Source organism: Vulpes vulpes, chromosome 2 (assembly GCF_048418805.1).
Source record: "Vulpes vulpes isolate BD-2025 chromosome 2, VulVul3, whole genome shotgun sequence".
Taxonomy (NCBI): Eukaryota; Metazoa; Chordata; class Mammalia; order Carnivora; family Canidae; genus Vulpes; species Vulpes vulpes.
The window spans coordinates 6,318,186-6,331,416 of record NC_132781.1 but is presented as its reverse complement, the minus strand read 5'-3'; the positions used below and the strand labels follow the sequence as shown (position 1 = coordinate 6,331,416).

Sequence of the window (13,231 nt, the reverse complement as noted above, 5' to 3'; positions counted from 1 at the left end):
GGAAGAAGTCGGGGGGAGGCCCTTGAGACGAGGGGGAGGCTTGGGGCTGGGGAGCCCGAAGCAGGGCAGAAAACAGGTTGGGGGGGGGCGGGGAATGGAGGCCCCGTTACAAAGGAGAGGTTTGGGGACCTGCAGTTGGGTGGGGGTGGGCAGCGACCTGGGCAAGCCCCCAGTTTGTTGCCTTGATCTCGAGTGCCCTGTGTGGTAGTGAGCTCGCCGTTCCTGGCTGGCATTAAGTGTGCACAGTGTGCAAAGGGGGGCGCTTGTGGTGAGGGAGACTTAGTGGCTTGTGGGGCTCCCTCTGTCACTTGGAGTCTGAACGGCCTTGAATACCTTCGTAGGAAAAAGTTAGAGGAAAGCACGCAGGTGTCACTCTTTCAGTATCCTCCTGGTGGATACTGAGGCTGTGTCTGTAGTCAAAGTACAGGGCCCCCGAGGGGTGTTCTCCAGAACTGTCCCCCAGATGCCAGCGACCTCTATCAGAAAGGTGAAGTCTGCTCTTTCCCCTTTAGGGAGCCGCAGCAGCCGCCGCCCAAGCAAGGAAGAAACCTAAGGAATCTCGGCCCACTGACCCTTCCTCACTTTTGGAAATGGCGGGTGAAATCACAGAGACCGGAGAGCTCTATTCTCCTTATGTGAGTTTTACTTTTTTAGAACCTGTTTTACCCACATCGTTGCTGCGGGCTCCTAGAGAAGCACAATGCTTCCTGGACTGTACGAGCCTAGTGAGGACACCTGCTTGTAGACCCTGGCGAAAGCCAGGCTGGGGAACTCCATTCAGCAGCAGGCATATTGCTGCCGCCCCGGCCCAGAGCATGTGATGAGAGTTTGTGCACGTGTTCGATGCTGGTCAGAGAGTGGGCAAGGAAACAAAGCTGACTTGAGAATTCCTTGCGATCTCAGTGTCCTGGCCACTAGCACTTGCAAACCGAGCTGCTGTCCGGGGATGATGATTGACAGCTGTTGACTCTGGGTTTGCTCATCTCAGCAGTTTGAAAGCGCTTTGGTTGCCCGCTGAATTGTAAGTTGCACAACTTTTATAGTCTTGGATGGTGTAAGAGGCAGAGAAAGCATGCAGAGACTTCCAAGTGCAGTTTGCAGGAGTCTGTAATTAGAACAATTAGAAGGATTGATTTCTTACTGTATTGGGTCTGCATCACACACACCCCCACCTCCCACAGGTGCATTCAGTTTATCTTTGAGTCATGAAAGATTGGTCCTGGTTACATCACAGAGTCCTCTTGCCTGGATACCTAGCTGGAGGATTGGAATAATCAAATGATTGACTCATGGTGCTACTAAGTATTCCAAGGAAAAGCGGCACTGCCTTAAGTAACAAAAGTCCTCTTTCTAGAACTTACCTAACTTTAAGCAGCTGCCCCGCTTTCCACTTATTTCCTAGCCTGAGGATCCCGGCTTTGCTTCACAGACTCTAGGGCTGTGGTGTGATAGATATGAAAGTGTCTCAGAAAATAGCTGGCAAAAAGCCTTTCTCACACCAGGGTCTTCCTACTGGGTCTGTGCCTTTTGTGTGTAGCACTAAAGGAGCCTCCTTTCTCTCCATAATTTATCGGGGGGTAGTCTTTCTTGAACTTTGGACCGAGTCTAATAGTGTTGTTCTCATCTGAGGAATTGTGTAACGGCTCACAGTCTCTTCTTGGTATCAGCAGTGAAATGTTCCCACTGTCCATAAAAGTTGCCAAGCTTCCTGCTGCTTCTCAGAGCATCTATACATTTAGAGATGAGAAAATGAGTTATTTCTGTAACTGAGTTTTAGGAAAGAAAAAAACTTTGATAGGCTCACTTTTCTTGTGTTTCCAGTTATTCACATCATCATTTCACGTGTCAGCGTGTACCCACAGGAATTCAGGCAGTGAGGCCGAAAAGCCTCAGTGGGTTCTGCTCCCCACCCCCCAACTTTCCTGTGTGTTTGGTTTTGTTTGAGGCCTGTGTTTAAGGGCATACTCTGGGTATTTGCCATTAACAACTTGTATTCTCTTATCTTACCAGTGGAGAGAGGTGGAGAGAAGAGATGGGTGATGTTGAAGGTGAGCTGGCATTAGTGGGAAGTTACCAGTTAGGGTTTGAGAAGACACCGTGCTTTCTTCCTGAGTTTTCGCTAACTCTGCCATCCAGAGAGAGTGGTTCTTGATCCCTTGTGAGACCTGGCAAAGGGCATAGGTTCACCATCCGCCGAGCCCAGAAAAGCAGTGGAACTGCTTCACCGTAGACGCTGCTTTGAATCCCCTGCCCGGCCCAGTACAGGCAAGACCTGCTCTCTATGTCTTGGGAAACCTGTTTGGTTCATGAAGGTGCATCAGCCCATAACCTGGGGTATTCCCAACACAGAGCCTCTCCCTGCCTCTGTGTTTGCTCTGTTGCCAGTTCTTTTCCCCTTTGTGGGTGTCAGGGGTGTTTGCCTTAGCTTGCATTATTCTGCATAAAATATGTGTAGTGGACAGACTAGCCTCACAGGGGACTCATGTGACAGGCCCTCTCAAGGATAATGCTGGATTCAGAACCTGGTTCCAGCCAGCACTTTTGCCCAGAAGTGATCTCGGAACGGGCGTGTCTGGTTTCCTGTGTACGGGGACCACGAGTGGCTCAGGGCTACAGGGACTATGTGATCCAAATAGAGGATGAAGCAGACCACCACCCACACAAGGCCCAGCCGCTGAGGGCCCTGCCAGCCAGTTTTGCCAAAGACCACTGCGTTGCTTTCGAAGGAAAGGTTACTCGTTTCACAGCCTTAAATTCTAGTCATTGCTTCCGCATCTCTACTGGCTTCTGTTTCCTTTAACAGCTGTCCCTGGGGAAGTGGACAAAAACCGCCATGACTACTGCCTCATGCACATCTGTGGGTGAGGCTGCTGGGTGGGAGATAAGAGAGCAGGAACACTGCGCTCAACTTCCCAGGTTGTAAGGGAGCCAGTACTCCATCCCAAGGAATGATGGAGAACGGGAAGAGACTGTTTAGCCTGTAGCAGGGCTTGCTTCTGCTTTCGGCGACACCTTCCAGGAGGCTATCCCACCACAACTGTCAGGCCAGGAGCAGAAGAGAATGTCTCCTTCCTCCTCCTCCCACAACTGCCTTTGACCTGGCCCATGGCTCAGCTCAGATTTGCTTCCTGCTCCATAGTCCTTGTAATTGGGCCTCACTGGCACCTTTACTGAAGGTTGAGAGGCTTTAACTCTCGCCAGGGAGGTGAAGAAGTTTCATATTATTCTACAGGATGCCCAGAGTTCTTGCTTTGAAGCTAAAAAATAGAGACAGCATAAGACAAATGTGATTACTCATTTCTGCTTCCAACTGCTAACAGTCTGTCCCTAGTTAGCTTCTTGTAAAGTTCTTCAAGGATCTTTTTCACCGAGATTTATTTGAAGTTTCCATTGGGAGTGTGTTTATTTTATTGTGTTTATCGGCAGTGGTTCTCAGCGGTGGCAGTCTTGCCCATCTTACCCACACACACGCCATCCCAGGACACCTGCCAGTGCCTGGGGACATTTGTGATCATCACAACACAGGTCCACAGGTGCAAGGTTGGGGGCTACTGGAGCCTCGTCGGTAGAGGCCAGGATGTTGCTAAACATCCTGCAGTCCACAGGACAACCCACAATAAAGAAGAATCGGCCCCAAATGTCAACAGTGCTCAGGCTGAAAGTCCCTGCGCTACAGCAGACCCTTGACCTTTATATCTCATGACCTTTAGGTATCACCAAATTCACAAATGCCTCTTGTACTGTTTCATTTCCTTGTAAAACTTTTGGCTAAGAACTAGCACTTTCTCTACTTCCATCGAACCTTCACCGGGGCCATTTTCCATAAAGAAAAAGGGTCCACCCTTCTTAAATGTTACTGCTCAGAAAAGCAGCATATAGAGAACAGAGCTGCAGGGAGCTGTAGGAACACGGTTCAAACTTGTTTTAATCCTTCTGAGATCTGTCTGTGGGATCAAACAGAGACTGTGATGTTTAAAACAGGACAAAGACTGTGAGACCTACGTCAGAGGACCTAGCCAGGTCCAGTCAGCTCAGCTGAGGATTCCTAGCTGGAGACTGTGTGGCAGGCACCCTGAGAAGTGACACAGAGGCCACAGTGAGCCTCACATTTAACAATGGGGAAAAGACAACATTGAAAACCCAAACTAGGACATAAGAAGTATTCTTGCCCTGGGGGTTCAAAAGTGCACGACTGGGAGGGCTTTGTGGTGGAAGTAACATTTGAATGCATTTGAGTGCTGGGTGGGATTTGAGGGGCTGGCCAGGAGGCATGGGGGGGTGGTGCCCTATGCCAAATGTAAATGGACTGTGGGTAGAGCTCTTTTCTGTCCACAGGGTGCCTTCCTGTCCTTCACTCAGATGTACAGTCAACACCTGCCTGGAAGCTTGTCTCTCCCTAACCACTGCCCAGCTCCCTCTCCCCACATTTCAGTTAAAAAAAAAAAAAAAAACTTCTGAGTGACGTTAGGAAAATGGGCCCCAATTTGTAGGTTTCTGATAAAAAGAAAATTCAAAAAAAAAAAAAAAATTCAGTACATGAATTAGGAAGACAAGCCATGAGAGACTCCTAACTCTGGGAAACAAACATAGGGTTGCAGAAGGGGAGGAGAGTGGGGGAATGGGGTAACGGGGTGATGGACATAAAGGATGGCACATAAGATGAGCACTGGGTGTTATACTGTATGTTGGCAAATTGAATTTATATAAAACAAATTTTAATTCAGTACATGGTTATTTTAGGAAAAATTTTAAAATATAGAAGAGAACATATTTGTAAGAATAGGGAAGTATAAATGAGAGATGGGTAGGTATTCCCAGAGATGAATTGTTTGTGTTGTATTTATTTATTTATTTATTTATTTATTTATTTTTAAAGATTTCATTTATTCATGAGAGAGACAGAGGCAGAGACACAGGCAGAGGGAGAAGCAGGCTCCATGCAGGGAGCCCGGTGTGGAACTCCATCCCGGGACTCTGGGATCATGCCCTGAGCCAAAGGCAGGCGCTCAACCACCAAGCCACTCAGGCTCCCTTCATTGTTGTTTTTAACAGGAATAGGTGGTAAAGCAAACTAAGCCTGTGTCACAGGAAGCCCAGTTAGGAAGTGGCTGTCACAGTCCAGGCTGGAAGCAATTAGGTGGTAAAGGGGAATAGGACCAGAGGTAGCCACAAAAGACTTCAGAAGTAGAATGGCTGGAGCTGGGGTACACAGAAGGGAGGAGGGAGGGGGGGTGACCGGCAGACAGTGGAGTTGAGGTCTGCAGGAAGGCTGATGCGGAGAAAGGTCCATCCTTCCCTGTCTGGCTGTGGTAGTTAAAGCTGCAGGACTGAGTGAAGTTGCTGAGGGAAAAGCAAGTAGGAAAAGAGACCACTTACATCAGAGCGTAAGAAGGAATAGAGACTAAGAAAGCCGTTGGGTTAGGCAAATAGGAAGGAGGTAATTGGTGATTTTGAAGAATGTAGTTTCAAAAAAGCTCTAGGGATGGAAACCACAAAGTACAGAAACTTGGAAGCGAAGGCAGAGGAAATAGGTAGCTGCTTCACTGAGTTTGGTTAAGAGAAGTAAGAGAATTGTGTTTCAAAGTTGCCGAGGACCTGTGTAGGCAGGGGGGAAGAGCTGGTGGAAGGAAGATTCCTGAAAGGACTGAGCCCAGAAGGTTGGGTGCAGGGCTTAGCGTCCCCCAGGGGGAAAGACACACATTCCCCACAGGCAGGGAGGGGGTTGGGAGGATGCAGACACTGATTTTTGAGCTTGGAGGGAGTGTGGCTTGGGGAGGGCATGTCACATGGCCTTGGGCACCTCCAGAACAGAGGACGCAGCCTTCAGCTGAGAAGGGTGGGGGCTGGGGCGCCAAGAGTGAGGTTCGATGGTTTCCTGTGGGAAACGCCAAGAAGTCCATGGTGGAATAAAACCGGTGTGATGCTCTCAGAGCACAGGTGAAGGAACTGCTTTTTGCTGTGGAACCAATAATTATAACTGGAAGGAAGGAAGGGAGACAAAGAAAATACCGTGGAACTTTTAGCAGGCTTGTTGTATAGGGAGCAGAGGAAGCAGGCGCTTAGTCCATCCAAGGCTGGGGTCGGGAGGGGCAGCACAGGGGAGGCCGCGTGAGGCCTGGGTGGACTGTGCTCAGCAAGCTAGCCTGTGGTAAATGATGGGGAGACAGTGGCCTGGATCGGGTGGGTGGAGCGACCGCAGCTGTCAGCAGGAATGGGAAGGGCTGCAGAAGAAAGGACTTTCCTGGTTGAGACCTCAAAAAAGGAAAATGATAGTTAATAGCCAAAGTCAGGTTGGCGAGAACGTGAGTTTGCAACCTCATTCTCAGTGACCCAGCAATTCTACTCAGAGGCTGGTTGTCAGGGGCCAAGCGGTGCTGCTCCTGGGGGTACCTGCTTGCTCTCTGGGGTGATGAAATGGAATCAGATGGTGGTGGTGGTTGCACAGCCCTATGACTGTGCCTGAAGCCACCAAACTGTGTCCTTCAAAGGGGTAAATTTTTTTATTAAGTTTTTAATTCCGGCGTAGTTAACATACAGTGCTGAATTAGTTTCAGTGTACAGCGTAGTGACTTGGCGATTCTGTACGTCACTCGGCGCTCATCATGACCAGCATGCTCTTCATCCCCTTCACCTGTCTCATCCAGCCTCCTACCCACTGCTCCTCTAGTGACCAGCAGTGGGTTCTCTATAGCCAAGAGTCTCTTGCGTTTGGTCTTTCTCTCTCTCTTTTTTTTGCCTTTGCTCATTTGTTTCTTAAATTCCACACGAGTGAAATCACAGGGTATTTGTCTTTCCCTGACTTCTGTTGCTTAGCATTATACTCTCTAGTTCCATCCACATTGTTGCAAATAGCAAGATTTCATTTTTTTTATGGCTGAGTACTATTTCGTTGTACGTACATATCACCTCTTCTTTATCCATTCATCACGCAATGGATGTTTGGGCTGCTTCCATAATTGGTGTTGTAGATAATGGTGCTATAAACATAGGGGTGCATGTATGCCTTTGAATTAGTGTTTTTGTATTTGGGGGGTTAAATACCCAGCAGTGTGATTACTGGATCATAGGGTAGTTCTTTTTTTAACTTTTTGAGGCACCTCTGTACTGTTTTTCGCAGTGGCTGCACCACTTTGCATCTCCACCAACTGTGCACAAGGGCTCCCCTTTCTCCACATTCTTGCCAACACCTGTCATTTCCTGTGTTGTTGAGTTTAGCCATTATGACAGGTGTGAGCTGACAGCTCATTGTGGTTTTGATTTGCATTTCCCTAATGATGAGTGATGTTGAGCATCTCATGTCTGGTGGTCATCTATATGTCTTTGGAGAAATGTCTATTCATGACTTATGTCCATTTCTTAGTGGATTGCTTTTTTTTTTTTTTGGCTGTTGAGTTGTGTAAGTTCTTTATATATCTTGGATACTTTTACTGGATATGTCATTTGTAAATATCTTAAGAGTGAATTTTATGGTACGTAAATTGCATCTCAAGTTTCATAAACATCCTTGAAGTTAGTGTGGGGAGGACAGAGGGGAGAAGGAAGCAGCCTGAATGGCAGCATCCCAAAGACAATGGCAAGAATGGGTGGGGAGCAGGGTTGGATCACATGCTCAGAAGTCTTGGAAGAGTCCAGGTCTTTTTTAGGTCAGCCCTAGGTTCATCCTTGTGCCTGGTCCCCGGACATGGTGCTCTGTCCTCGGGAAGCCTACAGCCTGGTTGAGCAGGGAGCTAACATCTGAAGTGCAGCTCTAAATATAAGGAAATGACAAGGTGGTAGGATGGTGACCGCAGAAGCGGAGGAGGAACCCGATCAGTAGAGACATCTTGGAAAGACCCATAGAACGTGGGCCTTGAGCCTTCCAAGTGTTGGCATCTGCTTCCCTGGCAGCTGGTTGCAGAGCGCGCCTCCTTCAAACCTCTGCCACATTCTCCCTTCTGACCTGCTTCCCTAGCTCAAGGCTGGCCTCTCTGCCTCCAGTGTGGCTGTTGCCCAGGGTCCTCTTTGGGAGCCACTGGAAGGAGAGGTTAATTAATTTCGGGGCTTGAATGTCACTTCTGTCACTTCCAGGTGGGGCTGGTGTACATGTTTAACCTCATCGTGGGCACAGGTGCGCTCACCATGCCCAAGGCTTTTGCCACCGCGGGGTGGCTCGTCAGCTTGGTCCTGCTGGTGTTCCTGGGCTTCATGAGGTAAGAGGCTGGCACATGGGGGTGGCCGGAAGGAGCCTGCCTGGGGAGCCCTGACCTCTTTTCATTAACATGAGGAATGGTGCTAGGGCAGGGGAGTGGCGGAGGGTGGAGGTGACAGGAAGATGTCCACGGTGAATCCTAGCCAGGGTGGCCCAGCAACAGGAAAGGAGGCACAAAGGTCTCCAGGTCTCATGCTAACAGACCAGTCATACAGCCTGATCAGTTAAGAATCAAGACATCTGATCAGGCTTTGGAATGTTTCATGTGGTACTCACATTGCTTCCCCGGCTGCTTGATTTACTCTCTTATATACTGATACATGGTACTGTTTTTCTCTGAGAAAACACCACCTAGTCACAGAAAAAGAACTGGACAAACATCTGCAGTGATAAGAAGTCAGTTTGGAATTTAGAATTTGCTTAAGGTAGTTCACAAAGTGACGAACACACAGGTACGCACCTAATAAAGTGTTCACCTCACCTGGTGCCTGGCAGCAAACGATGGCCACTGCCCACATTTTCAGGGGCTCCTGTCCTTGAGCCATGGGGGTGGGATTCACCACTGTGAAGCTGGTGCTTCACAGAGGGGAGATCGTACCTGAGGCTCTTCTCAGGGATTCTGCGAGCAGGTGGGGAGTCATTCAGCCAGTACCCCAGGCTCATAAGGGATTTAGGACTATGCATTTCCAGGTAGGAATCCACAGCTGCCCAAAAAAGGTAAGGGAGCACTTGGAAACACCTCCCAGGGGTCCCTTCCACGGGAGAGATGACACCGGGCACTTTTTTTGGGTGAACAGAACAAAGATCACTGCCCTCAAGACTTCTCTCTCAGTGGGGAGACATAAAGAGTGAAGGTGATAAGAGAATTGTAGGGTAGGTTGGAAGGTGATGAGTAATGTGGAAAAAAACCGACAAAGCCTCGCAGGGTGAGGCACAGGGAAGGTGGGGGCGATGGCAGCTTTCGGCAGGTAGTCAGTGGTCACGGAGGGTGGCGGTTTGGCAGATGGGAAGGAGGGAGGAGTGGGTGCCCTTGGAAGGATGACATGGGCTACAGTTGAAGCCAGTGAGGACCTCAGAGAGGCTGAATGGAATAGGAAAACATTTCTCTGTTCCTTCACCCACTTTCTTTTGGGGGTTTTGTGGCCATCCTTGGGGTACCGTTCGCTCATTGCATACTGCGAGTCCTGGCAGCCAAGAGCCCTAGAAGTCCTTGTCCTCCCCTGACTCTGCTGTCCCCTTTAAAGGACCTTCAGCATGGGCAGCCGTCTGAATGGGAAGTGATTATTGGGGGCCCCCAGGTAGGGACTGCCATGTCCCCTCCCTGCTCAGCCCATTTATATTTGAACATGATCGATGCGTTGGCCCTTGTGCAGCCATGAGAAGCCTCTTCATGCCTTAACTAAGATTGATTCTGGTTTTACTTGCAAAAAGAAGGGAAAATCTAAAGTCCTTAAAATGGTCACTTAAGCAAGATAACGAGAAACCTTTCCAGGAGGTGCTGAGGCACCGGAATGGGAGCCTCGGAGCCAGCTGCCCTCCACCCACCAAGAGGGAGTGGGTGGGGGTTGAACACCTTCCCCGAAGGGCTGAGACAGCAGCCTGTGGTGGGTGAGGGCCCTTGAGGAGGGCTGGGGTGAAGCCTTGGGGAGGAGGTAGGTGACTGTGCTGTCCAGCGCTCAGCAGGGGGGATGTGGCCTTCCCCACAGCTCTGCTGACAGATGCTCCCCCTGTGCTCCAGCTGAAGTCTGGGCCTCTCCAGCTTTGCTAAGAGGAAGAGCCAAGATGGCTTTTCACTCTAGTCTGACTCCTCAGCAGACGTCTGCTGCCACCTCCCAGTGTCCCTTTTGATTTGAGGCATAAAAACGCAAGCTTATTTTTACATCACCTAGATTATTGGGAAAGTGAAGGTCCTTCCGAAAAAGGAAGGAAGGAAACATGCAAACACATTCTGGAGCCAAACACCCTTTACAATTATCCACGCTGGCACTCTGTCCATTAGCGTGTGTAATTGGGAGCTGACCACTTACTGTGTCCCGTCAAGGAGAGGTGAGAGCTGCCACTGCTCTTCCCTGAAGCTTTCAGAAGGTCCCTTGTGAATTCACCTCCTCTGCACCCTGCCCCCAGCGGACCCTTCTCAGTGTTCGCTGTCATATCGCCCCACATCCCCTCTTCCCCAGGGCTTATGCTCTACCCCATGCTACCGGCAGCTTATTGCACACCCCTCTCCTGTGCATCAAATCGCATCCTAAACATAGACAGGGCAATCAAGGCAAGCATGCACCTACACACATACATTTTATCAAGTCAGATGCAACTCGAAAGTTCCTAGGGAACAGTTCTCAGAAGAGAGAATGCAAAAAAAAAAAAAAAAAAAAAGAATGCTTTGGGCTTGCTGGTTCGGTCAGGTCCTAAAGTGGGTTTTCCTTTTTCATTGTACCACTTCTAACCTCCTACTGCCTTTGGCAATTACCTTGTGGCCTTCCTGCAGCTTTGTGACAACTACCTTCGTGGTAGAGGCCATGGCAGCAGCCAATGCTCAGCTCCACTGGAAGAGGATGGAAAACCACCAGGTGTGTGTGTCGCCCTTGTCTCCGGGCAGTGCCTGTGTCCAGTCCTATGCCGTGAGGCAGCCCTCAGGGGCTGGTTCTTTCCTTCCCCATGTATGGTAGGCTTGTGTCCATAGCACTACTCTGTGCCTTTGTCCTAGAGCTCGGGTTTGACGGCCACATAAGCTTAGCGAACAGGTGCAGCCTCTGCTCTTTTTTTTTTTTTTTTTTTTGCCTCTGCTCTCTTTAAAAAAAAAAAAAAGATTTTTAAAATTTATTTATTTAAGAGAGAGAGCATGCCCTCACGAGTGAGGGGAAGGACAGAGGGAGAGGGAGAAGCAGACTCCCCACTGAACAAGGAGCCTGATGTGGAACTCGATCCCACATGACCTGAGCTGAAGGCAGACGTTTAACCACCTGAGCCACTCAGGTGCCCCAGGCCTCTGCTGTCTTAACATCATGTCATGATGGGTCCCTTGAACCCCCTACTTTGAGCTCACCTGTCATTCTGAGCCTCCGTTCCCAGGACCTGTAGTACAGCTTCAGATCTGACATCCCAGTGTCTGCACCTAATGTGGGACCACAGTGGTGCTGAGAGGTGCCCCTGATCAGACACATTCTGGAAAGAAGTAACAGAAGAAATGGGGTTCTTCAGTTTTCCGTGGGTTTTCTGTAGCATTTGTTCTTTCTTGTTTGCTCCCCTTCCCCCACCCCACCCCTCCTAGGAGGAAGAAGATGACGACTCCTCCACAGCCTCTGACAGTGATGTCCTTGTCCAGGACAACTATGAGCGGGCAGAGAAACGGCCCATCCTGTCAGTGCGTAAGTCTTGGGGTTCTGAGCTGGCCAGCATCTCCTTCTGGTCCATAGGGTTCCCTTTCCTTGTAAAGAGGACCAGGAGTCTCTGCACAGACCCTCTGGCCAGAGCACAAGCCCCAGGCCCAGGCTTCACCCTGCTGGCTCCCCCGCTTGCTAATGTTTGTAACTTGGGCAGGTTACCCACCTCAGTGCCCAGGGCACACTGGACGCTCCAATAAATGTGGGATGTCCTCCTGTCCCACCATGCACGATGCCTGACAGGTCCCATCCCCGGTCCAGCAGAGCGAGCCAGGGCCAGGTGTCCTAGCTACCCACCCCTCGCCCCCTGCCCATCCATAGTGAGCACCCTAGGATCCTTTCCTGTACTGTTTTAAAACGTATTACAGGTAGGAAACAGTAGAAGTTTTCAGAAGAATTTGAAGTGCTCTAGGATTTCCTTATTCTGGAGAATTCTGTGAGCTCAGCACCCCCTCTGAGAGCTTTTCCAAAATGAAAACCGCTTCCTCTTCCTTGTCCATTACCTCCACAGAGAGACGTGGATCTCTGAACCTTTTTGAAATCACAGACCGGGTGGAAATGGGACAGATGGCCTGTATGTTCTTCAATAAAGGTATAAGCTCTTTCCCAAGGTGGGGTGAGGGCAAAGAGAGGTGGTGCTTTCCAACAGACCTTGACCGCTAGGGATGGGGCCGGCAATGCAGACACAGATGAGCAGACTGTCAGCAGGCCTGCGAGTGCACTTGAGCAGCCACCTTGCCGAGAGGACTGAACCGCTCGTGTTGTCTTCCTTGATCCCTCCCCGTTCATCATCAGCACTAGGAAGAAAGAAGCAGCTACTTGGTTCTTACTGTTTGTAGAGGTCAGGAATCCTAAGCAGCTTTCCAAGGAAGGAAGCTGGAGCCAGCTGGTAGTTTTGTGCCTCTTGCCTGATTGCTCCTGACGTGTCTCCTTTTCTTCTGGACTGCTCAGTCTAGGACAACGCAGGGCAGAGACCTGTGATGGATACACTGTGCACATACCTCTGTGTGTGTGTGTGTGTGTGTGTGTGTGTGTGTGTGTGTGTGTACGCGTCTACCTCATTTTCTGTGTGCCCCCCCCCACCCTGGTGGCCAGCAGAGGGCGCAAGGAGTCCATGCACAGGGTTGCTGTCTGGGAATCTCAGTGTCTATTCATGACCTGCTCCTTGGTGGGATTGCCTGCAGCTCAGAGGATCCCCTGACCCAGCTCAGAGGCTAGGTTGCCGGGTGTTCAGTGACAACACCATGTATCTCCACAGCAAATGTTGTTCTTTTGAAAGATGATCTGCTTAAGAGCTTAGTTTTTTAGTGCCCAGACCTGCTGGTTTCCCCTCCATGGACAGTCAGACGCATCTCAATAAACCCTTGTCTTTGTGAAAATTTTCTCTTTGGGAGATTTCCTGCCCCTTTGTCACAGCCGCCCGTTTCCAGGGGCGTCCTCTCTACTGGTTCTTTCTAGTCTTAAATGTGACTGCAGTAACTCAGAGCCTGCGGGATCAGAGAAGCCAGAGTCTTCTTGACTGCTTTTCAGGACATTAAGCATTCGGTTTATCACTGGTGCTGCAATTTGACAGTCCAGAGCATGATGATCATCAGCCAAAGGTTGCCGGAGGGTTTGGGTCCCGCCCTCCCTACCAGCCTCACAGAGGGTTCCAGAATTC

At 49.9% G+C, this 13,231-nt stretch overlaps 1 protein-coding gene across 4 annotated transcripts in view; it reads left to right on the top strand.

Moving 5' to 3' along the window:
• Positions 1-13,231, top strand: part of TMEM104 (transmembrane protein 104) — a 56,637-nt gene that overhangs the window by 170 nt on the left and 43,236 nt on the right. For all 4 annotated transcript variants that reach the window (XM_072746674.1, XM_025999701.2, XM_025999703.2 and 1 more), the window contains exons 2-6: positions 513-635; positions 8,068-8,189; positions 10,677-10,758; positions 11,460-11,556; positions 12,083-12,163. In XM_072746674.1, coding sequence (XP_072602775.1) covers positions 591-635; positions 8,068-8,189; positions 10,677-10,758; positions 11,460-11,556; positions 12,083-12,163 — 427 coding nt within the window. In that variant the 5' untranslated portion in view covers positions 513-590. The remainder of the gene's footprint in view (positions 1-512; positions 636-8,067; positions 8,190-10,676; positions 10,759-11,459; positions 11,557-12,082; positions 12,164-13,231) is intronic.